At 44.7% G+C, this 22,281-nt stretch overlaps 3 protein-coding genes across 4 annotated transcripts in view; 1 reads left to right on the forward strand and 2 right to left on the reverse strand.

The window, feature by feature from the left end:
- The window catches only part of Smco3 (single-pass membrane protein with coiled-coil domains 3), a 25,362-nt gene continuing 3,081 nt past the window's right edge, over positions 1 to 22,281 (reverse strand). The window contains exons 1-2 of one of the 2 annotated variants that reach the window (XM_051155498.1): positions 5,824 to 5,988; positions 1 to 733 (exon numbers count right to left, since the gene is read on the reverse strand). In XM_051155498.1, coding sequence (XP_051011455.1) covers positions 40 to 733; positions 5,824 to 5,900 — 771 coding nt within the window. In that variant the 5' untranslated portion in view covers positions 5,901 to 5,988 and the 3' untranslated portion in view covers positions 1 to 39. Of the gene's footprint in view, positions 734 to 5,823; positions 5,989 to 22,281 lie in introns of those variants that run through there. The other variant, XM_051155499.1, reaches the window with a different exon arrangement.
- C13H12orf60 (chromosome 13 C12orf60 homolog) lies at positions 10,131 to 10,882 on the forward strand. Its single transcript, XM_051155500.1, has one exon. The coding sequence runs from the start codon at positions 10,151 to 10,153 to the stop codon at positions 10,880 to 10,882; it is 732 nt and encodes a 243-aa protein (XP_051011457.1). The 5' UTR covers positions 10,131 to 10,150.
- Positions 16,054 to 22,281, reverse strand: part of Art4 (ADP-ribosyltransferase 4 (inactive) (Dombrock blood group)) — a 12,805-nt gene continuing 6,577 nt past the window's right edge. The window contains exon 3 of the mRNA XM_051155497.1: positions 16,054 to 16,417. Within this exon, the coding sequence (XP_051011454.1) occupies positions 16,302 to 16,417 (116 nt within the window). The 3' untranslated portion in view covers positions 16,054 to 16,301. The remainder of the gene's footprint in view (positions 16,418 to 22,281) is intronic.

Raw genomic sequence — 22,281 nt, forward strand, 5'->3', positions numbered from 1 at the left:
GGAAGCACAGAGTGGTCCCAGTGGTAGACACACGACCGTTCATCTTAACTGTTGCTTCACGGCACTGGTGACCTCGGTGATGGCATGATGGTACTTTTCAGAGGCAGCCTTGAACTCCACCAGATGCTTCTCATAACTTTTGATGGCTGCCTGAAGCTGCGTTCTCTCCACGGCTCCCAAGATGGCGCGGATGATCACATCTATGCCGAGGCTGAGCACGGCAACACCAATGCTACCAAGGAGAGATGTCCCAATGTGAGCTAGTGCTGTGACCAGCTTGTTAATTATGCCGGTTGTGACATTTGAGCCCACGAGTTTAACAGCCACTGCGCTGGCTGCAGATGTGGCCTCTCCCAGAATGACAGATATGACCTTTTGGACAATTGCGATCTTCTCTGTCTCCCGTTCCTTAATATCCTGAAGTTTCTTATAAAGGGTGGGCTCGAGTTTGTCCTTCAGTGCCTCGTCAACCTTTTGCAGTTCCTTTTGGATTTTTACCACTGCTTGGATAATGATGTCACAGTTTTCTTTGATGGTTCCATCTCTCTCCATTTCGATGAAGGCCAGCCTACACCCCAAGTGGGTATTTAGAACCCCTGTCAGCTTGTTGGTGACCTGGAAGCTGTCAGACAAGCAGTCTAGGAGCTGCTGGTGAAGGCGGTTCACTTCCTGCCGCCGCCTTGGGTTTTCTGGGTAAAGGAAGTCACTCTGAGCCATACTTGAGCTATAGTCTCTGCAAAATTAAACAGAAATCATTACAGAGTACCCGTACACCTCTAGTTAGGCAGCCATCAAAGGAGCCATAGCTACTCAGCAGGTTTGATTTATTTGCTGGTTTGAGTCAGGCTTTCATGTAGCTCATGGTATGGATGAGTTTCTGATCCTCCAGCCTCTACCGCCCGTGAGCTGGGATTACAGGCCTGCACCCTCTGCCTGGGTTTTGCAGTGCTGGGTATCAAACCCAGAGCTTCACGGATGCCAGACAGGCATCCGCATCACGGGAGCCAGACAGGCATCTGCATCTCGGAGGCTGGACAGACATCTACAGACTGAGCCGACTCCTCAGCCCTTCAGAGGTTAGCCCTTGACAACATTCCTTATCTCCTCAATCCCTACTCACCACACTAAATCTGTGTCTATCAGATTTATTTCTCAAGTATCTGGAGTTAAATCAACAGTATAAAGATCTCTGGGTTTGCAGCCACACTGATATTCAGTTAGTGCTTATGAATCTGAGAATTTAGAATATTCACACCAGGGCTGGCAGGAGGCTTGGTTGGTAACAGTGCTTGTGTTACAAACCTGAAAACCTGAGTTTGGTCCCTGGGACTCTTGCAAGGTGATCTCTGAGCTCTACACACCCAAACTTGAACACTCCCCCACACCCACCTCACCCCTCTTCAGTAAATAATTTTAAAAAGGAAATAAACTTTTTAATGTCATTTTATACCTCTATGGATGAATTGTTTTTTTAAAACCTAGGGGCTCTCCTAAAACAACATCCATGTAATACTAGAATCTTTAAAACTATTCCTCATGATGCTGGACATGCATCTGTCTCACGGATGCTAGCTGAGCCAGGCATGGTGGTCTATGCCTGTGATCCCAGCATTCTGGAGGCAGAGGCAGGCAAATCTCTTTGAGCTCAAGGGCAGCCTGCACTACATGGCAAATCCATGCTAGCCAAGGCAACCATAGTGAGACCCTGTCTCAAAAAAACCAAAAATTTCTCAGAATAAGAGTATGCATTCAAGACTGCAGACGGAAATTCCATTTAAGGAGAAGGTGGACACCATACAAGTACAGGGCAGTTATGATCATGTCTGTTACTCTTATTGTGAAGTGTACACATTAAATAACTGCGTATACTCTATATTGTATGTGGCCACTGTTTTTTGGTTTGTTTGTTTGTTTGTTTGTTTTTTTTTTTTAGTTTGAAAGAGGGTCTCACTGTAGCCCAGGATCACATGAACTCACTACGTAGTCCAGTACAGCCCCAAACTCACAGTGATTCTCCTGCCTCAGCCTCCTGAGTGCTGGGAGCAGCCACCATACTCTGTCAGCAGGCATTACTAAGACAGGCTAGAGTGGGTATCAGCAAGAAGGTGATGGGGGCTGGTGGTGATGGTGCAAGCCTTTAGTTTTATAGCACTTGGGAGGCAAAGGCAGGCGGACCTTTGTGAGTTTGAGGCCAGCTAGATCTACAAAGCAAGTTCCAGGACAGCTAGGACCACAGAGAAACAACAAAACAAAACAAAAAGACTGGTGGGGGGGGGCGGTGAGGGGGATGACATTCACTTTTTCTGTTTAAAGAACCAATTATCTTGTGCTCAGTGTATCCAGATACTTTTAAAAGACTGTGATGTTGTTTACCCTAGCATTGAAACTACAGCCAGTTAACACCTCTGACCTACTTTTGTTGTTTATAGTTTGTGTTTGGCACAATTTACAGGAGTGTTTTTCTTTGACTATGTGACACACAAAGAGAAAACAGTTGGTGATGCCCAAATTCCTTGACATTTCTGATCAGTTAGGAGGCTAAGACATTTATAATCACCATGTCAAATTTTTTAAAATACGTGGTTATAGAAGATTGGTGTTTGACTTGTGCAAATTAATCTTTTAAACAATTCACTTCTTGTTACTATGTATTGATACTGCCACCAGGTGGAGACACTGGTCGCCCACAAGGTTAACAACATGTAGCCGTTTGAATTGATACCTTTAATTATGTACTTGATGTTAATAACAAGCTCAATGGTGCGTGGAGAACCTAGAGTTGGTAAGGTGTGGGGCTTCCGTTCTGGCTTTCAGTGGTTTGCTCAAGGAATCTCAATCTGGTCACCCCACTCTGTGCAAGAGGAGCCCCACAGTTAGTCAGCTCTTTTAAGATCACGGATCCTGCCAACGACACAACACTATGCCCAGGATGTGTTCTGGGCTTATACTTAGTCCTACTTTATTACGTTTTTGATAGTCACCTGCCTGGAGACTGTTAAAGAGTGTGGCATTGCCAGGGGCCTCTGAGGCGAGTTGAACACAGCTGTGATTAACTACTCCTATGAATGGCAGACTCGGGCTTTCATAAAATTTGAAATCACTTAGCCAGTGCTTCCTGTCAGTGAAAAAGTTCTGTTTGGTGAGTTCCTGTTCACTTCCCAGCATCTGTGCTGTCACCTCAGTAAGCAAGGTTCTGAAGATCCCTGCAGCAGCCTGCTGAGGGGTTGCTAGCCAGCAGGGGGAGCTCTTGGCTCCAGGGTTACCCACCTCACCCTAGCCTCTATTGAAACAATCCGGCTTTTCCTGCTTGGTCTACCTCAGGGCTCTAGGGGGTAAACTTTTGTTTGACATGAGTATTTGCTCGAAAACAGGATTTTGAGTCCAAGAGTAGTCTTAGACAGCTAGCTACAGTCCTAGAATTTGAGAGGTAGAGGCAGGAGGATCAGAAGTGCAAGGCCAGCTTCAACTACACACCGAGTTCAAGGCCAACCTGGGCTACCTGAGACTCTGTCTCACGAAAAAGAAAGAAAAAAGAAAGGTGGGAAGAAATATAAAAGAAAGGAAAGGATGGTTACTTTTGAAAGTTACCGCTAATTTCATGCTACTATGCAGGTGATTTAGTTTTTCTGGAAGGGAACCACATTATAAGAGAAAGTACTGATTGTAAGGATTTTTTTTTTTTTTTTTTTTTTTTTAAATAGCCCTGGCTGGCATGGAATTCTTGATGTAAGCCAGGCTGGCCTTGAATAGAAATCCTCTTGCCTCTGCCTCCCAAGTGCTAGGATTAAAGGCGTGTGCTACCAAAGCAGGTCATGTTTATCATACTTTAAAATGACTATTTGAACTAAAATTTAAAGCTAGCATGACAAGTAATGAGCTTCACTTTGGCTGTTTAAGTGCTGCTCTGCCTCTTTTGCTGGTCACCTCTTCAAATAAAACTTTTAGGGGGTTTACGGACAACCAGAGCACTGTCTGCCAAGAGCTACAGGAACTTAAAGAGAGAAACTAGGATTGAGGGGACCACAGGAAACTTCACCTAGAAAGTGACACATGATTAGTGTTCTGGGAGATGCTCGAATTATAACATTAAGAAATTAAAAACAGTAACTGATAAAACATCTGAAATACAACACTGTTACACTAATGTATAAACTTTTAAACAGAGGAAGAAAGACATCTGCAATCCTATTATCTTAGGGGTTTTTTTTTTGGGTTGTTATTTCTAAAATTTATCTGTGTACATAAGAATCTTTACAACATTGTAATAACAGTAAATTGTAGTAATAATGACATTCTTATTTTAGTTAATTTACGTCCCTATATTTCTAATTTTATAAGCGCTTTATTAGTTACATGGACTATTCCAAATCTTCATCACAATCAATAAATATCAAATTATGTCACTGTTGTGATGTTTATATGCATCACTTATTTTTCCATTCAACATCTGTATTATTTCTTTGGAGCAAATAGAGAAACAACATTATAGTAATTGTCTTCACGTGGCAGTAAAATCACACCTGTGGGGGTCACTTCTTTCCTTCTACCTTGTGATGTCTGGAGAGCGAAGTGAGGGTGTCAGGCTTGGCAGCACACACTTTCACTTACTCACTGAGCCACCTTGCTGTACATTTTTATTGTCCTTGACACATTCAAATTGCATTTCAAAGACTTTTCTGTAAATTTTATGCTAGATACTGGCCTCTTTCCAAGATGTAGTGTTGACTTGGGGAACATAGATACAGTTCAGAAAGAGTTATTCTTTTAGGACTACATACTGAAGGCATTTAAGATGAAAGAAAAAGCCCCTGGGATTTATTTCTCACTAAGCTGGAAGAAATAGTGCAATAATAAGGCGAGCCTTGTTCCAGTCCTTTCTAAAGCTGGGTTGAAGGAAAGAAAGCACACACAAGCTTGCTATGCTGTGCTTTCATTGCTGTGTGGATGTAGGCTTTTTCCATAGTCAGTACATGTTACATTACACACACATGCATACACACACACACACACACACACACACACGAGGCAGGGCCAAGGTGCCAATGTTGTCACTGCTGTTCTCAGTGTATGCACTGCTGTCTCTGCTCCTCACTGTCCACTTGTGAGTGGACACAGTATGAAAATAAGGACAGAAGCCTTGCAGGAGAAACGAGCAGCTGCTGTCCAGTCCTGAGCCTCACTTAATTCAAATCAAAGCCGGAGAGGTCCGTTTTTAAGTTAATCGTGATGCGATGAGACATTTTTCTGCTACAGATTCCTCTGAGAAAGATCGTGAGCAGATGGCACTAATAATTCTGAGCAGAAGACTGTAAAGGGTATCTGTTAGCACTTGATGAAATATTTCCCTTGTGCATTTGAGACAGTTCTGACAAAAACAGTGCTCTTCCCCCTCAGAGGCTCTTCAGAGGCGCATAGTGTATTTGAGTATCATAGACTTGATGGAGTACCAGCAAGTGCTGTGATGCTAAAGTAAGAGGCCACCTCCATTCTTTCACGGCCCGGTTCTGAGTCCCTTACGATGTCCACGACATAGAAAGTACTTATCACCATCCATACAAGCAACACCCTTTCACGCCTGCATCACCAGCTTCCTAAGATAATGCCTCTGTTGCTTCTCTCCCTCAGTGACTTAGGCTACATCATCCGATAAAATCTTTCCATCCCCAGTGTCTTCAAGAAGGGAGTCCCCAAAGGATGCCCCGAAATCCCCTCAAAATAAAGCTGACACTCTCTATGGGTGCTCACAACGGGCATGACTCCATAGCCCTCAAGTCTTGCCATTCAGAGTATCGTAACGCTCATAGGAGTTTCCACGTTTCTTACCTTGTTGGAATCCCAAGTGTGTGTCCCCTCGGTTGTTTAGGAGTACTGTTGAAGCGCTCCCTTTCATGTGGGTTCATCTAGAAACTTCTGGTGGAATGTGATGACCTACAGGCTTTGCTGGTCTCCCCTGGGTCCCTCTGCCTGTCTGGTTTATAGCCACTTCTGCCTGGCTTAGCTTTTAGAGTACTCCATTTTCCCATAACGCATTCTGCTGATGTCATAAGCAGTGTAGCGTGAGCAGTTGAGAAAAATAAACCTGGTAAAACGTGTTTTTGCACTTTTCGTTATTTAATGTGTTTTTCTTTTATTAAAATGCTGTAAAATCCAGCTCCGTGATGGCTCTGGCAGTGGCTCTGAGAGGCTGTCCTATCAACCCTTCCACACACTTTCTCCAGCTTCTGCTGCATTCGGACCTTTGTGTATTGCTGGTGGCTTTGTTCAGGTTCCTGGGAGATACAAAACTAGATACAGCCAGAAATGTATGCAGACCCCCCTCCCCCAGCTAGAAGTTCTGCTTTTTGTCACTTGTTATCTAACAGGGGTGCACTGGTCCCGAGGACTCAGATACCCCTTCTTGTCTCCATTCCTTCCCCTACACTCCCCCCTTGCTCCTTTTTCAAATCATGCGTCTCTCTCTCTCTCTCTCTCTCTCTCTCTCTCTCTCTCTCTCTCTCTCTCACACACACACACACACACACACACACCTAAATATATAAGTGTAACCTGCCCACTCCATTTACTGTGTGTATATGGTTTCTGGGCTGACCAGTTGATATTGGATAATCATATGGGCTGCTCATCACTAGGGAGGACTATCATTCCCCCTCTCAGCTCCCTGCATCCCTTAGCTGTCTGCTGATGGATGAGACCCTTAAAATTTCCTCTTCCACGTGAGCATGCCTATCTTAAAAAAATACATTTTTGACATTTTATTTTATGTGTGTATGTGTATGTGTCTGTGTAAACCGGAGTGTTTGTGAGGACAGCATGTACAGGAGCCTGCAGGGGTCAGAAGAGGTCACTGGATGCCCTGCCAGGGACTTTCCGGCAGTTGTGAACGGCTCCCGGAGGTGCTTGCAACGGAACCCCGGTCATCTGGAGGAGCATGCAGTGCGGTCTCCCTAGCCCAGCATGTCTGTTGCTGTTGTGTTTGTAAGATAAAACTGAAGGAGGGCATTAGTCTCCGTACTCCTTTGGACCTCAAGCCTAAGGAAAAGTCTCATCACTCAAGGCACCACATCAGTAGAGGACTGCATGTCTCTGGGAGGCTTTGAGAGCACTAGGGTGTGAGGATGCAGAGGTAAGCAAAGCATTGAGCTAGTGTGACCGGGAGACCTGAGAGGGAGTGACACCCCTACCCCCCCCCCCCCCCCCACCAGGCAGATTTTCCTTCTTCCCTAGCCAAGTCTCAGGCATCTAGACCCTGGACAGTACTCAGTTCGAATCCTGTCCCCAGCGCACCCCTTCTGTTACATCTTGCTTTTTGTCATCTGGGCCCCATATGTCAAACCCCCATTCACAGAAGAGACAGGAGAGATAAGCATTCGGGTGTGGGGACCCTGGGAGTGACAGAATCAGCTTTCTCAGGGTGTCCATTCCTGCAACCCCAGGACAAAATTTGGTCTTTGGAGAGACTGGCTTGGCAGTGAAGACAGCACAGGAAATAGCTGCCATCACTGCTATGGCTGTTCCTGTGTCCAAGCCTGTGACATCTGGGTCTGCTGCTTCCACTGTCCCAGTGGGACCCCAGGAAGGCGAGAGAAGAGGGGAGGAAATGAGGGAGGAAAGAGAGGTGGGATGGGGAAGCCGGTATCGGGGCAGGGAAGAACGGAGTACAGTGATCTTGGAGGAGTCAGTGGCTGGAAGAAGTGTAGATCTGAGGCAGCCACGGAGGCATCATCATCTTTCTTAGCACCACCATGGCCAATGCCCATGTGAGTGCCGTCATCTAGGTCACCTATATGGTTGCCCTCAGCGGGTGGTGGTTAGGCAGCTCCACATATGCGTGGGAGCCTGATTATCACAGAGGCATAAGTTCCCTGCAAGAGCACAAATTCATGCCTCTCCTAGGCTTGTCATGGGGTTGGCCCATGTAGATCAGCTCACTTTAAAGGCAGCCACCTCCACCCTAAAGCACAGGGCTGATCCGGGGGCTATCTCCCAGCTAATCGTAGGACTTGTGTGGCGCACACTGGTGCATGACCAGCTTTGTCCTGGCACGAGCACAGCCCTGCTGTCCTAGGGTGCAGGGGAGGGGGGCTCTAAGGCACACTATTGAGCCCCAGCCACCAAGCACCATAAGGTAGAGAGGAGCGAAGAGGAGAGGGGTGGCTTAAACTGTTAGTTTCTCTACTTGTTAGGGCTCCGGAAGGGTCCTGCCTGCCATCTCCAAGAGAATGTATCTGGAACAGCACACAATATTTGATTATGTATGTTACCAAGGAGCATGGTGGGACCCTTTTGTGGCTTCTTAGCCTCAGAGATTAAAAAAAAAAAAAAATTAAATAATGAACCCAGAAGGAAATTGAAATTAAAAAAAAAAAAAAATGGAGAGGCGGGGCAGGTAAGTTGTAAATCTTGACAGGAAGGGGATGCAATGTTTTTTATTGTCAGCCTGGCAGAATCTAAAATCACCTGTGAGATAGGCCCCTGGACATATCTGGGGGTGTATTAGTTGCGGTGGGAGGAAGTACCCACTGTGGGCGGCACCATTCCCTAGGGAGGACACCTTGGACTGTAACAGTGGAGAAGAGGGAGCTGACTCCAAGCATGCATGCACTCCTGCTTCTGTAATATCTCCATGCTGAACTGTGAACTAAGAAGTGTTTTCTCCCTTAAATTGCACCACATCAACAGGAAAGAACCAAGCTAAAGGAGATGATGGATAGGAGAAAAAGAGAGAGAATCCTGAATTTGAGTTAGAAATAAGTTTATGAGCATCTGTATGGGGAGGGAGGGAAGAGAGGGAGGGAGGGGTGGAAAGAAGTGAGGAGGGAGGGGGAAAGAGAGGGAGGAGAGAGAATGAGAGAGAATATACCTACAGTGTCTGTCAAGGTAAACAGGGTTAGGGTTTGAGTCAGTATACAAAACAGGAGAAGAGAAAGCAGGGAAAGAAAAGGAACATATTCTGAGCTGCAACTCCCATTTGACAATAAAGGTCTGTAAAGCACCTCACAGATTTTTGTCTTTAGAATATCTTATCAATAAATACCAAATATTATTCTTATTTTTCTATTTATAAAACATTTTTTTTATTATTATTATTAGTGTGGGGCATGCATTTGCTCGTGTGTGTGTCAGAAGACAGCTTCCTGGAGTCTGTCTCTTCTTCTTCCCCGGGGTTCTGGGGGATCAAACTGAAGTTACCAGTCTCATGTGTGGCAAATGGTTTTACTCCCTGAGCCATCTCCCCAGTACCCAGACATCGCTGTGGCAGGACTTTCAACATATGTTATTTCTTGAGGTTGCAACTTTGAGAGGTCCTATCTAAGTGACTGATAAGCCCGATTAGATTAACTTTTTAGGAAAGGACAGTGCATCTTTATAAGTTACACTCTTATGTACAGTCTAGAATGTCACTGTGGCCCAGTGCCAGAGGCCATTCTTTTGCCCCAAAGTCACATAACAAAGCAGATCTTAATAATCCAAGAAAAGTTTAAAAAAAAAAAAAGATGTATAAACTACCATACCTGGAAAAAAATCACCCCCTCCCCATGATTCTTTGTGTGAGTCATAGTCTCTTTACATAGGCCTGGTTCTCCTGGAACTCACTAGGCTGGCTGGTAGATCAGGCTGGCCTCAAATTCAGAGATCCCCCTGCCTCTCCTGGGATTAAAGACATGCACCATTACGCCCAGCTTGAAATAGCCTTCTCTTGGTGCCAACGAAGCCCTGCTACTCTACCCTTCTTTCATACAGTATTTGGAATCTTAAGGTATAATCATGATGTTTCCTTCCTCTTCTGTGGAATTCCTTAGTCTAAGGGCAATTGTGATATTTTTTTCTTTCTTAAAATTAGTGTATACGAGGGAGACTACAGCTGGGGTCCAAAGCTGATTATGAGGGGGTCAGTTCATCTTCATTGGCCTCCGAGCTAGCTAATGCCCAGCTAGCTACCTAACATGTATTGATGTAACCTTAGTAAGGCCTTTCTATTCCACCCTCCTAGTTATTCCTGTCACTATTTCTACTGAGGCCTCAAATCGTGTCTGCTTCAACTTTGGACAGCTTTCCCGCTTATAGCATCTCTTCATGGTGGCCGATTCAATGTTAGTTTTCATTTGGATTCTGCTTTGCTTAACAGGGCTGACATTTCTTTGTTGGAGAAATGTCTTCTGAGTCAGAAAAGGATAAAGAGAGACTGATTCAAGCTGCCAAAAGATTATTCTTCCACATACAAGATCTGGTTTCCCTCATAAACCGGTTCGCTGACATGTTTAACCTCACCATGAAGACGCAGATCCTCCCCATGGAGCTGAGAGAAGAGAGTTGCCTTAAAGATTTCTTTGAGCAAATGATCAGAACTTTTAAAGAGATGCAATCAATGGTGGATGAAAAGCACAAAGAAATTCAAAAGGAGCCTTTGTGTTCCCAGGTGGTGACTGCTGTGACCTCAGCTGTGGAGAAGTGTGCCAGCATGGGTCCATACCACACAGCTAAAGAAGTGTTCAAAAACATCCAGACACCAGCTGTGGCCTCTGTGCTGAGCAGTGGTCACATTCTTGGGAGCCTGGAGTCTTCCCTTTCACTCCTGATGCAGTTCCCCATCATGGGTCTTCGATTAAGTGACTTCTATCGAGAGGACACCAAAGAGCAATCGGAGGCCACCACATCCAAGAAAAACACAAGCCCAGAACGTCCCAAAGCCATTGCAGAGGATGCCTTGAGACAACTGCAAGATGCTTTCAGAACGGAGAAAGGCCACAAGTCGGTTGGAGCAGCTGCAGATGAGCTGGAACAGTGTGTCACAACCATGGGGCCGATCTTACAGGTCCTCCAGAAAGCCATGAAGACCATGGAGGGGGACATCTCCACATTTAGGGAAGGCAAAGGCAAGTAGAGGCACGATGCACAATGTGTCCCTTTCTGAAAATCAACTTGAATTCTCTAGTTTTTGTGGTACTTAGTACATCCTGTTGACGCCATAGATCCAGTACATTAAGTCATTGCTTGGCAAACCCGTTACCTGTAGTTCTGGCTTTGTTAAAATAAAAACAATAACCAAAGAAAGCCTGCTTGAAATCACAATGACTGAGTAGACTGTCTTGTATGGGTCCAGGCAGTATCGTACATACTGTGGGGATAGTTCTAAATATGTTGTTGCTCTTAAAGCATCATTAAAGCAACTGACATCTCCTTTTCACAAGTCTATCTCCAGTTGCAACTGTGTGGAGTCCTGGTTAAGTATTGGCATTACTATATGGTAATTTATTCATTATCATATGATAATCTAGAAGGTATGACTGTTCATGCCTGGGGAACATAGAACCCATGTACTGTCATTCACACTGATATAAGCTGATACTGGTGTCTGGGGGTCACCTTGCTGAGATTTCCGGGTTCCTGAATTCCGGAACAGCAACAACAACAGCAAAAATTGGACAGAAAAGTCTGTACTGTAGCAAAGGCATAGTTTATTAAGAAAGGGTGTGCTTTTAGGAGAGGAAGTAGGCCAGAGCTGGGAGGGAAGGTTAGATGCTACCTGGTGTCATGCTGGGAGAGTTGTGACCCTTGATAGGTCACTTGCATAGTGCCAGCTTTGTCATGGGATTTTCTGCCCACTGCCCACCCTGTCCCATCTATAATGGGTCCACGTTAGCCAAAGTCTTCCCTTATGTCAAATGTTTGGGTCGTAAGGCAATCTCACAGCCTCTGTGTCGGGTTTTCTGGCCCCTCTCTCAGTCCCATTCTCCTTTCTCAATACAGTGTCTACAATGTCCAGCATTTTGATGGTCACAATCCACTAAATATTCCTGATATGATTTGCATAGGACTAAACAACACATAGCAGGAATGTAATTTTCTTGCTTATGTGAATAAGATCAGAACACTCACTTTGTTCTCATCTATGGTCTCTGAGGCCGTAAGATAACGGGGTAGTAGTAGTTAAATAGTAGATCCTGTTGCCGGGTGGACAGAGCACACAGAGGTCCGTTCACTCACTCACAGCTGACCGAAGAGTTCCTCTAAGAGTATTTTAGGGGCCTTACCACAGGCTAAACCAGGATCTGTGCCTTCAGTGCAGTAAATGATTCTAGGAGTAGCAAGTGTGTCACAGAGTTGGGGCTTAGTAAGGATTGAGGGGTGAAACAAAGAGAGGGTCTCAGAAGGAGAGTAAAACACAGCCCAGAGCATGTGTGGGCTTCTCCAAGAAGAGGCACAGTTTATTAAAAAAGTACATTCAAAACATGCAGGGGATCTCCAACTGTGTGTGTGTTTGTGTGTATGCGTGTGCTTGTGTGTGTGTATTTGTATATGTGTGTGTATATATATGTGTGTGTTTCTGTGTATATATGTGTATTTATGTGCATATGTATTTGTGTGTATGTGTGTGTACGTGTGTTTGTATGGGTTGTGTGTGTGTCTGGTGCATATGTAGAGGTCAGAAAACAGCTCTCAGAAGTCTCCTTCCGCCATGTAGGTCCTGGGGATCAAATGCCTGTCGTGATGCTTAGCAGGAAGTGCCTTTACCACTGAGCCATCTTGCCAGCCCCACACTGTGTGGCTTTAAATCTCACCTTCAACCACCTTACTCTTTACTCTTTCCTGGCTCTGTAAATTCTACGATCATCCCTGCTTTGCTTTTTCTTACCACTAGGCTCTTTCCTACACACATGAGGCCCCATCTCACCCAAACAAACCCTTGCCTCTGCTAGAGGCACTGCTGCAGGGCATCTCCCCAGTTTTCTCCCCAGTTCCAAGCATTTATGGTTAGTACTTGTTTTGGCCACAAAGCTCTCCCACACACAATGTCCTATTGTCCTTCCTACCCCGTCTTGCCCGTTCCTCCCACTGCACATTCTACAGCCCGCCCCATCCAAAGCTTCCCGTGCCCTTCTTTTGCTTGGACTCTCACAAACATAAGACTTGCTTTTCCTTTCCTTTGATATGCCTGTTGCGGCTTGTTTTACTTTTAAAATTTCTTGTTAGTGGTTACAAATTTATGAGAGATATAGTCAAGTGTATTCAACCCTTAAAATAAGTTTGTCACTGCCACTGGATATGTGTGACTGTGGTCATGCACATGGTGCTCAGAAGGTCACCTTTGGAAGTTGTTTTCCCCTCCTGCCTTGTGTTGAGAGCAGGGTTTTTTGTTTTGTTTTGTTTTATTTTTTTATTTTTTATTTTTTTGATGTTTCTGTTTGGCTGGCTTCCCATGAGCTTCAAAGCAGTTCTCCTATCTCTGTTTCTCATCTTGCTGTGGAAGTACTGGGATTACAGATGCACACAGCCACGTCTGGTTCTTCCCATGAGCTCCAGAGATCACATTCGGGTTGTTAAGCTCATGCAGCAAGCACCTTTATCTGCAGAACCATGTTGCCCACCCTATTCTCAAACTCTAACCCCCAAGGTGCTTTACATATCACACAGCTCAATAAATAGATTTATATGGTACAAACAAAGTAACTATATACCAGATGTTGGGTATATAGTTGGCTTTTCCTCTTGTGTCATGTCACTGTTGCCTCTCCAGGGCTCACTGCAAAGACCCTGTACAAAGTTGACAGGAATTGTTTGTGGAAATTCTTGTTCTTTGTGATGGATAGACCTATTTCAATTTGACACAAGCTATATTCATCTGAGAGGAGGGAACCTCGATTGAAAAAGCATGTTTTCATAAGATTGGGCTGTAGGCAAGCCTGTAGAGCATTTTCTAATTAAGTGATTAATGGGGAAGAGCACAGACCATTTGAGTCATGCTATCCCTGGGTTGGTGGTCCTGGGTCCTATAAGAACACAGACTGTTGTAGCCAGGTGAGGTGGCACACATCTGTAATCCCAGCACTGGGGTTGGCAGAGGCAGGCGGATTGATGTGAGTTTGAGGCCAGCCTGGTCTACAAAGTGAGTCCAGGACAGCCAGGGCTACACAGAGAAACTCTGTCTTGAAAAAACCAAAAAAAAAAAAAAAAAAAAAGAAAAAAAAGAAAAAGAAAAGAAAAGAAAGCAGACTGTCATAACAAACCAGTAAGCAGCATCCCTCCATGGCCTCTGCATCAGCTCCTGCCTCCAGGTTCCTGCCCTGCTTGAGTTCCTGTCCTGACTTCCTTCAATGATGAGCAGTGCTGTGGAAGTGTAAGACAAACAACCCCCTTTCTGACCAAGTTGCTCTGGTCATGGTGTTTTGTCACAGCAGTAAAAACCCCGAACCAGTCATGTGAGTCTGCGGCTGCCTATTTGTAGAACAGTGTGTTGAAGGCTGGACCTCACACAGGTGGCTTGCATAGCTGTCCATTCTGTCTCTTGGATTATAGTGCAGCCCCTCCCACACTCCTCTCCGGGGCACATGAGTTGATTTCCACGTCCACTGTTTCTTTCTTTCTTTCTTTCTTTCTTTTTAAATCTCAGTCTTCTTCAAGGGTCCAAGCACTGCACACATGTAGATACAATTCAGACTTACCCCCAAACTCCTCACTCCGTTTACCCCAATAGCAGGCCCTTTGGAGATCAGGCCTGAATTTAAGCTGTATAGTTCCTGAAAGAAAGGTTGGAAAATGTTTCCAGTTCTGAATTTTGGTAAGTCATATTCTGCATCTCATGGTACATAATGGAGCTCAAATATTTTGGTAGTTATTTGATAATCAGATTTTCCACAGTCTCACTTTGACTTCCATACACGTCCTCTGCGGAGAACAAATACTCTTCTATAAAGTAATCTATAAAGTAACATGCTTAAATTCCAGTTTTTAATAATGTTTTAGTAACACGCATATAGGTGTTTGTTACAGGCATGCTGAGATTTTACTACTAACTGCCTTGGTCTCAAGACAGGATCCTTACAAATGACCTTGCTGGGTCAGCCTGTCACAGAGAGGAGGGAAAGAATTCAGAGCTGGAACTGCTGGTGCTCCGTGGCTGCATACTGGGCAGTAGTCCAGCACCGGGCACCACCCTGCTGTCCCGTGGTTGCATCCTAAGCCCAGGCAAAGAGAGACTTTGGAACTGCCCCAGCCCCTCCTGGGTGTGAGCCATACCCTCACTACACCCCCAGGAAGAGTCGCCACCATCCTTTCCCGACACAGGGACCCCTTCCCCACAGAAGTGTCTGTCCTTCTGTGGTTTGGAACAAACACTCTGGTCTGTTGATAGCAGGCTCCAGTCTCTTTTTCTGCCTTCTGTCTCTCTCCACTTATAAGAATGCTTACACTAACATATTCCGTCTTTCTCTCTCAGCTTTCTGCTCGTCTTCCCATTGGAGAGCACACTTGATCTCGGATGCTGATAAAAAAAAAAATCGCTGCAGAAAATTCCTTAGCTTTCCTACTCATGCTTTTTTGATTTGTTACCGTTTAAGATCACACAGTTAAAAAAAAAAAAAAAAGGAATGAGAGCCTGTACTCACCACAACCTCTCAATCGCTTGTGATAGACAAGGTAATTCACCGTTACATTAGCACAGACCTTGTTTATTGATCTACATAGCAATGAAGCTGAATTATGCTTCGGGCACAATTTGGCTCTGGAGGCTCATCACATACACATCCCTCTGCCTCCATGGAATTACTTTCTCAGAGAATCAAATTCCTCTCCTGCTAGCAACTCCAAGTGCACATGCACTCTGCTTTTGTAACCACTCACAAAAGAGATCCTGCTCTGCTTCTGAACCTACTTTTGAAAACGCACCCTGACTCTGCCAGGCTGTCATTAGATTGTCCTTTCTCTCATCATGGATCTCTGGCCAACTCACAGGCAAGTGGTGTCCTCGGGTGTCCTGACTGGATAAGACCAAGGCATCGAGGGAAGGCCAAATGCGCCTGGCAAAGAGGACCACATGCCTAGCTTTCGGTAATTGTGTGATAAAGGTCTCTTCCAATTCTGGCTAAGCAGCTGCAGGAGAGTGGTCTGTTGTGAGGTTCCTGCCAGGACAGAGCAAAGAAGACACCTCTGCGTCTGCCCCTTGTCTGGCCAGATTCCCATCCTGTCCCGCTTCCGCTTCTGTCATGCCTGGTGCTTCTGGTACCAACCATTTTGGCTATGATGTTCAGCACAAAAGTGTAGAAGTCGAGTGAAGCTTTCCTCCTGAACTTTGAGCTCCTGTGTTTGGTTTTTTTGGTGCTAGCAACAAACAGGAAAAGTAACCAATTCAGTCCCCCTCCCTCCTGGTAGGGAGTTGAGATAGCCTTCTGCCTTATTTAGGGCTGGTTTTGAAAAAACATTTTTTCCCCATCAACTTCTGTCTCCCTTGTCTTCTGTGGTTTGGTGGGAAGGGTGGGCCTCAGATTCTGGTAACAAAAAGACGAGTAAAAGGTATAATAGTTTCCTTAAAAAAGAGCCAGTAGACTCCGTTGTTGCTCGCTGTTTTTGGAAGAGGTAACAACGCCGACCAAGAAGAGGGAAACAATAACCACAGGAGCAGGGGCGCATTTCTTGCTGGAAGCTGCAGAAAACAAAAAAGACACAACTTAGAGATGAGCTAGGTGGCTGAAATTTTTAAAAGTTTATTTTTTTAAAAGCAAGTTGTGGTGGTGAATTTGTGTGCCAGAAGCAAGTGGTTTCCCACGAGTTCAAGCCCAGACTCTCTAGCAAGTTCCAGGCCAGCCAGGGCAACATAGTAAGGCACTGCCTCAAAATATCTATCTATCTATCTATCTATCTATCTATCTATCTATCTATCAATCATCTATATGTTTGAGATGGGTCTTATTACGTAGTTCTGGCTGGTCTGGAACTTGCTATGTAGACAGGTTACCTCTAACTCACAGAGATCTTTGTCTCCAGTGCAACATTTGGTTTTATTTTGATGTGTGTGTGTGTGTGTGTGTGTCTGTGTGGAAGTATGCACACATGAGTGTCAGTGCCCGTATAGGTGGCTGGGAACCACCAGTTATATGTGCTGAGGACTGAGCAGCATTCCTGTGTGCAAGCGCTGCCAACGTTCTTATCCAAGGAGCTACCTCACCAGCCCCTGCAGCAGAGAATTTTCTTTGGGAAGTAGCTCATTCTTTCCTTGATTCATCAATTTAACACAACAACTTTCTTTTTCTTTCTTTCTTTTTTTTTTTTTAAACTTTATTTCTACAATATTCTGCCACATGTGTGCCTGTACGCCAGAAGAAGACACCAGATCTCATTATAGATAGTTGTGGGCCACCATGTGGTTGCTGGGAATTGAACTCAGGACCTTTGGAAGAGCAGACAGTTCTCTTAACCTCTGAGCCATCTCTTCAGCCCCCAAAACAATGACTTTCTAATGGAAACGTTTTTGTAGTTTCATATACTATCTATTTATTAAGTTATTAACATGGACAGTATTGTGCAACAGTCACCGTCACCCGCCTCCTTCAACGTCTTTTAACTTATTTAATCCTCACAACAAACTTATGAGGTATTTATTTTCCTTGTCTTCATTTTGTGGTTGATAGATTTGTAGCAGAGAGATGCGACTAAAGCAGGCAGCGGGATGTGAATGTTACACATGTGGTGCAGGCAGCCTCACTTAGGCTGATTCCTTTGGGAGGCTCTTTCCTCCTCCTGCTCCCTTTTACTCAGTGTCACCTTCTCTGTGGTACTTTCCTTAATCTCCCATCTTAGCACCACAACTCTCCCATACAGTACCCGCCAGCCCCTGGTCCTGCTCAGCTGTGGTCCATGGTACCTACCACCTACTAGCGTATGGTTTATTTTCTTGTCTGCCTGTCGCAGTGGAATGGAAATTCCACGAGGGTGGGCGGAGGTGTCCACCTAGCCATTCCCTACAGATAGAAGAGTTTCAGCACAAAGGAAGCGCTCTGTGAAGAGTTACCGGATGCAGGGCTGCTAGCTGCTGTTTATTGTGACGATGCTACAGCCACAAAAGTGACATGAGCAGCCTCCCATCCTCTTCATATTAATTAGGGTAACATTTGTTAAGGATTTTAAACTGTGGCTCCTGGGTATGTACAGATGAGTCCAGGTGTCCAAGGAAGCCAGAAGCATCAGAGCCCCTGAAAGTGGAGTTACAGGTGGTTATGAGCTGGCTCATAGGAGCTCTGGAAACCAATCTCGGGCCCTTTGCCAGATACCAGTACATGTCCTTAACCGCCAAGCCATCTCCCCAGTCCCCAATTATCTATTTTTTTTTTTATGCTATCCTCTCAGGTTACATTAACTTTCCCTTCCTGTCAATCTTTAGAACATTCCCTAACAGGAAGTGGGCCCTTAAATGTAGCAGACATCCTCTTTCTGTGTCTGTCTGTCCATACTGTCAATCTCACTAAAACACTTGTCTATACCATTAAGCCATTATTCCTCTTCTATGTGCAGAGGGCTTTCAGTTTCTTGCTTCTGTTCTAGTGGGTAGCGGACACCTACGTCCTCTCATGCCATTGCCACAAGCAGGCACCGTTTCCATTTCATAGGCAGAGTAACTGGCTTGGAGGTTCAGGCACCATGACACGGCCTAATAGCTATTGATGCTCTCTGACCCCAATGTCTAATCACTTTTTACCCAGACAGATCAGATTTAATGACTTGTTCTTTCAGACCCAGTCTCAGCCGAGAGCTCACTACATAGTCCAGGTTGGCCTTGAACTTGCAGCACACCTCCTGCCTCAGCCTCTCCTAGTGCCAAGATTACAGTCACAAGACATTTATAAACAGCTCTAAATGATTTGTTCTTTCACGCATTCCCCTGAGACAGTCACTCCACTTCAGGGTCACTGGTACACCACAGGTAGGAGGAAACCATTGCCAGGGAACTGACGTCCAGACTAGAATGAAACAGGGAAGGACCGTATGGAGTGAGGATTTTGAGTCCTCCTGCGTGTCAGAAGGCCCGCTAAGAGCATTTCTGCACACTAAGCCATCTTCGTCTCCCTAGAGTCTTACAGGGTAAGTTTAAACAATAACTTTCCTTTTATATGCTCGGCAGCAGGTGCAAGGACTAAGCCCCTCCCCACCACAAGACCACAATCCTATTGCTTGTCACTGGCAAAGGTCCCAGGTGAAACCAAGCTGCTACAAACAGTTGGCTGTGTTTTTCTAGAAGCGTGCCAAGAATTTTGAAATTTTGATGATTTGAAACATTTTGACATAAATCCTTCTTTGTAAATCCAGCAATAAAGAGAAGATTGTGTATTTGTGTGTGTGTGTGTGTGTGTGTGTGTGTGTGTGTGTGTGTGTGTGTGTGTTTGCTACATTGTTTTGCTGAAAGAAACCACTTAAGGGAGAAAAGTAAATTAACATTCTGTTGGCATACTTTGAATCTTTTAATAAACATGAAAACCTGTTACTATGGTAACCAGTATAGATTATGTGAGGGGTAACAAAATAATTCAGGGGAGACAGAGTAGTTTAGAATAATTTAAATTTTCTTTTTTTATATTTCCTCCCTTGAATCTGCTTGGCTATCAGTTGGCTTACTTTTGATGGTCTAGTTCCTTAGTACTTTGAATTTGGGTTGCAAGTTCACAAGACCAACTTTGAGATAAACCAAAGGACTGAGCAAGTTATGTTTTTAATATATTGTTTCTCATTGAAAAAAGACAGTTAACTAACTGGTTAATTTTAACAGTCTGTTTTTCTTTTCTTCTTCTCCTCCTCCTCCTCCTTCTCCTCCTCCTCCTCCTCCTTCTTCTTCTTCTTCTCTCTCTCTCTCTCTCTCTCTCTCTCTCTCTCTCTCTCTCTCTCTCTCTCTCTCTCTCTCTTCCTGCAGGGTCTCATGTAGCCCAGGCTGGCCTCAAACTCCCTATATAAACTAAGAATAAACTTGAACGTTCAGCCCAGTCTGTCTCTTCTTGCTACGTGCTGGAGCTACAGACATATGCCACCATGTCTGGCTCTATGTAGTCTTTGAAAGAATTCATCTTGAGTTATATAGGAAGAAGAGGGGAAGCATACTCACCAGGCTCATAGGGACTTTGGGGACATACAATAGAGTGCGACTATTGCTGATGGGAAGATAGTGAGAAAATGAGAAATAGTTTTAGGGGAGGATTCAAGTGTCCTGAGGAATTAGTGCTCCAGCACCACAACCATGAGCTCCCTAGAACCGACTTCTGACTTTACTGGAGAAGTGAGAGCCACAGTGTATATCTAGAAAAATCAGGTATGGTAAGGGTGCACTGACCCTACTTCGAAAAGAGACTACAATGAAAAAAATACCTATACCATCAATCTAGGTGTGGTGGCACACACCTGTAATCCCAGTACTTGGGAAGTGAAGGCAGGAGAATCAGGAACTGGAATAGATAGAAAGTTTTCAAATATCCTGAAACATAGTCTGAAAAGAAAGAAAGTGAGTGGTAGCAGCCCTCTCCTCCAGGGTTCATGTGGATCAATCTGATACAGGTCCCGGAAGTTGGGATAGTTAGGACACTGTGAATGAACACAATGGTTCAGGGGAAGTTTCTTAAGAGACCATGAGCATCCCCTAGCATACTGGTGGAAGAAGAATTAAAAGAAAACGCTGCAGTGACCAACTGAGAACATTCTGAAGCCAATTAAATTATTTCTCATCAATCAAGATAAGTAGGTGCTAACTATGTCCAACACAAGGCTGTACAGTCATCGTGTCCTCAGCTGAAGCGAAGGTTAGCATCAAGACTGTGGCGATGAGACTTAAGGGAGGTCTCCCAGAGCCACCAGGCGGGCCAGTCTTCTCTTCACCTTCCTTCAGAGTCCATGCCCAAAGGAAGAAAGATGCCCTCCCTGCAGCCAGGGCTTATATCTCTCCTCTCATCCTTCCAGATACTTCCATAGTTGGAGCAGGTGGAAGGACACCAGACGCTAGTGCCAGCTCCTGGCTGACATGTCTCTTCTCTTTTCAGTTTCTAGAAAACAATGTCACCTAGCATGCAGTGGTAGCCCCCGTCACCCCATTTATAAGTCAACTTCTGGCTTCACAAGCTTGGAATGAACACATTTCTGGGGGAAAATTGGTTCCATCTTGCTGGTGAGCACATTGTAGACATTCATACTTGACTGAGCTCCTTTCTCTTGACATGGGGTTGGATCTTCTATCATAATCATCTTCGTTATGTCTTCAGATAGCGGAACTGCTTCTAGCCTAGGGACTTAAGAGGTGGCTGGGAGATCCAGAAGAAACTTCATCCCTTTGCCATTATCCCTGCACTAACCCCCAAGAGGAGGCTGAGCATCTCTGTAATGGAGGCCTAAAGTTAACATAATGGGGATTTACCATTGATTATCTGCCAAGGAACGTCAAAGCAACTTAGCATCTTATTCTACTTGATCTTCATAGAAGCCTTATGAGGCTGTGTCATTGTGCTCATCGTGTAGAGTTTTGTTTTTGTTTTTAACTTGAGAGATGGGGGGTTGGGCTCAGGGCCTGAAGCATGCTATGCAGTCACTCCAGCCTTGGTGCTCATCCTGTAAAAGAGAAACTTAACGAGTTTAAGCAACTTGGCCAAGAACATGGAGCTAACGAGTTGTACAGATGGCTATAGCACCAAGCGGCGGACCTGCCCGATTCCCTGCCTTGCGCTTGAATTCCTGCCACACAGAGCATGTAGGGCAACACAAGGTCATTGGTTTCCAATGTATATTATTTCCAAAGTATATTATGGTTTCAGTAGTCACTGAAGACTAACCGAGCATCCAATGTCTGATAACATATATGGCTATTTCCCAGCTGAGTGTCAACTCAAGGCTGAGTTAAAGCTGTGTTAAGCAATTTCATTATAGGAGAGCAGTTTGTGTGCATGTGTGTGCATGCTGCATGTGTGTGTTTTATGGTGTGTATGGTAGAAGGAGATAGTCCAAGAATCTTTTTTCTCTCTCTCTCTTTCTCTGTCTCATTTATTTTTTGCAGCACTGGGTCCCAGACATAGGGTCTTGTGCATGCTGAGCAAGTGTCTCCCACTGGGGGCATCCTCATCTTTGCTCTGGAATATTTGTCTTTGAAGTCAACAGAATGGCAATATATATTCCCTTTGTCTCCTATTTGTGTTTTAAGTTGTTGTTGTTTTCTTTTGTTCCTCCTCCTCTTCCTCTTCTTTCTCTTCCTCTTCCTCCTCCTCCTCCTCTTCCTCTTCCTCTTCTTCTTCTTCTTCTTCTTCTTCTTCTTCTTCTTCTTCTTCTTCTTCTTTTTCTTCTTTTTTCTTCTAGACAAGGTCTCATGCATCACAGGCTAGCCTTGAACCTGATGACCTTGACCTTCTGATCCTCTTGCCTCTACTCCTAGGCAGATGGATTTTAAGAGTCATGGAACCTGGCTAGGTGTGTTCTTATTCATTATCAAAGTATCATTCTTTTCTTTACAATTTACTGCAGGTTTTTAATCCTCTGACAAACACTACTGTT

Source organism: Acomys russatus, chromosome 13, assembly GCF_903995435.1.
Source record: "Acomys russatus chromosome 13, mAcoRus1.1, whole genome shotgun sequence".
In the NCBI taxonomy this organism is placed as follows: Eukaryota; Metazoa; Chordata; class Mammalia; order Rodentia; family Muridae; genus Acomys; species Acomys russatus.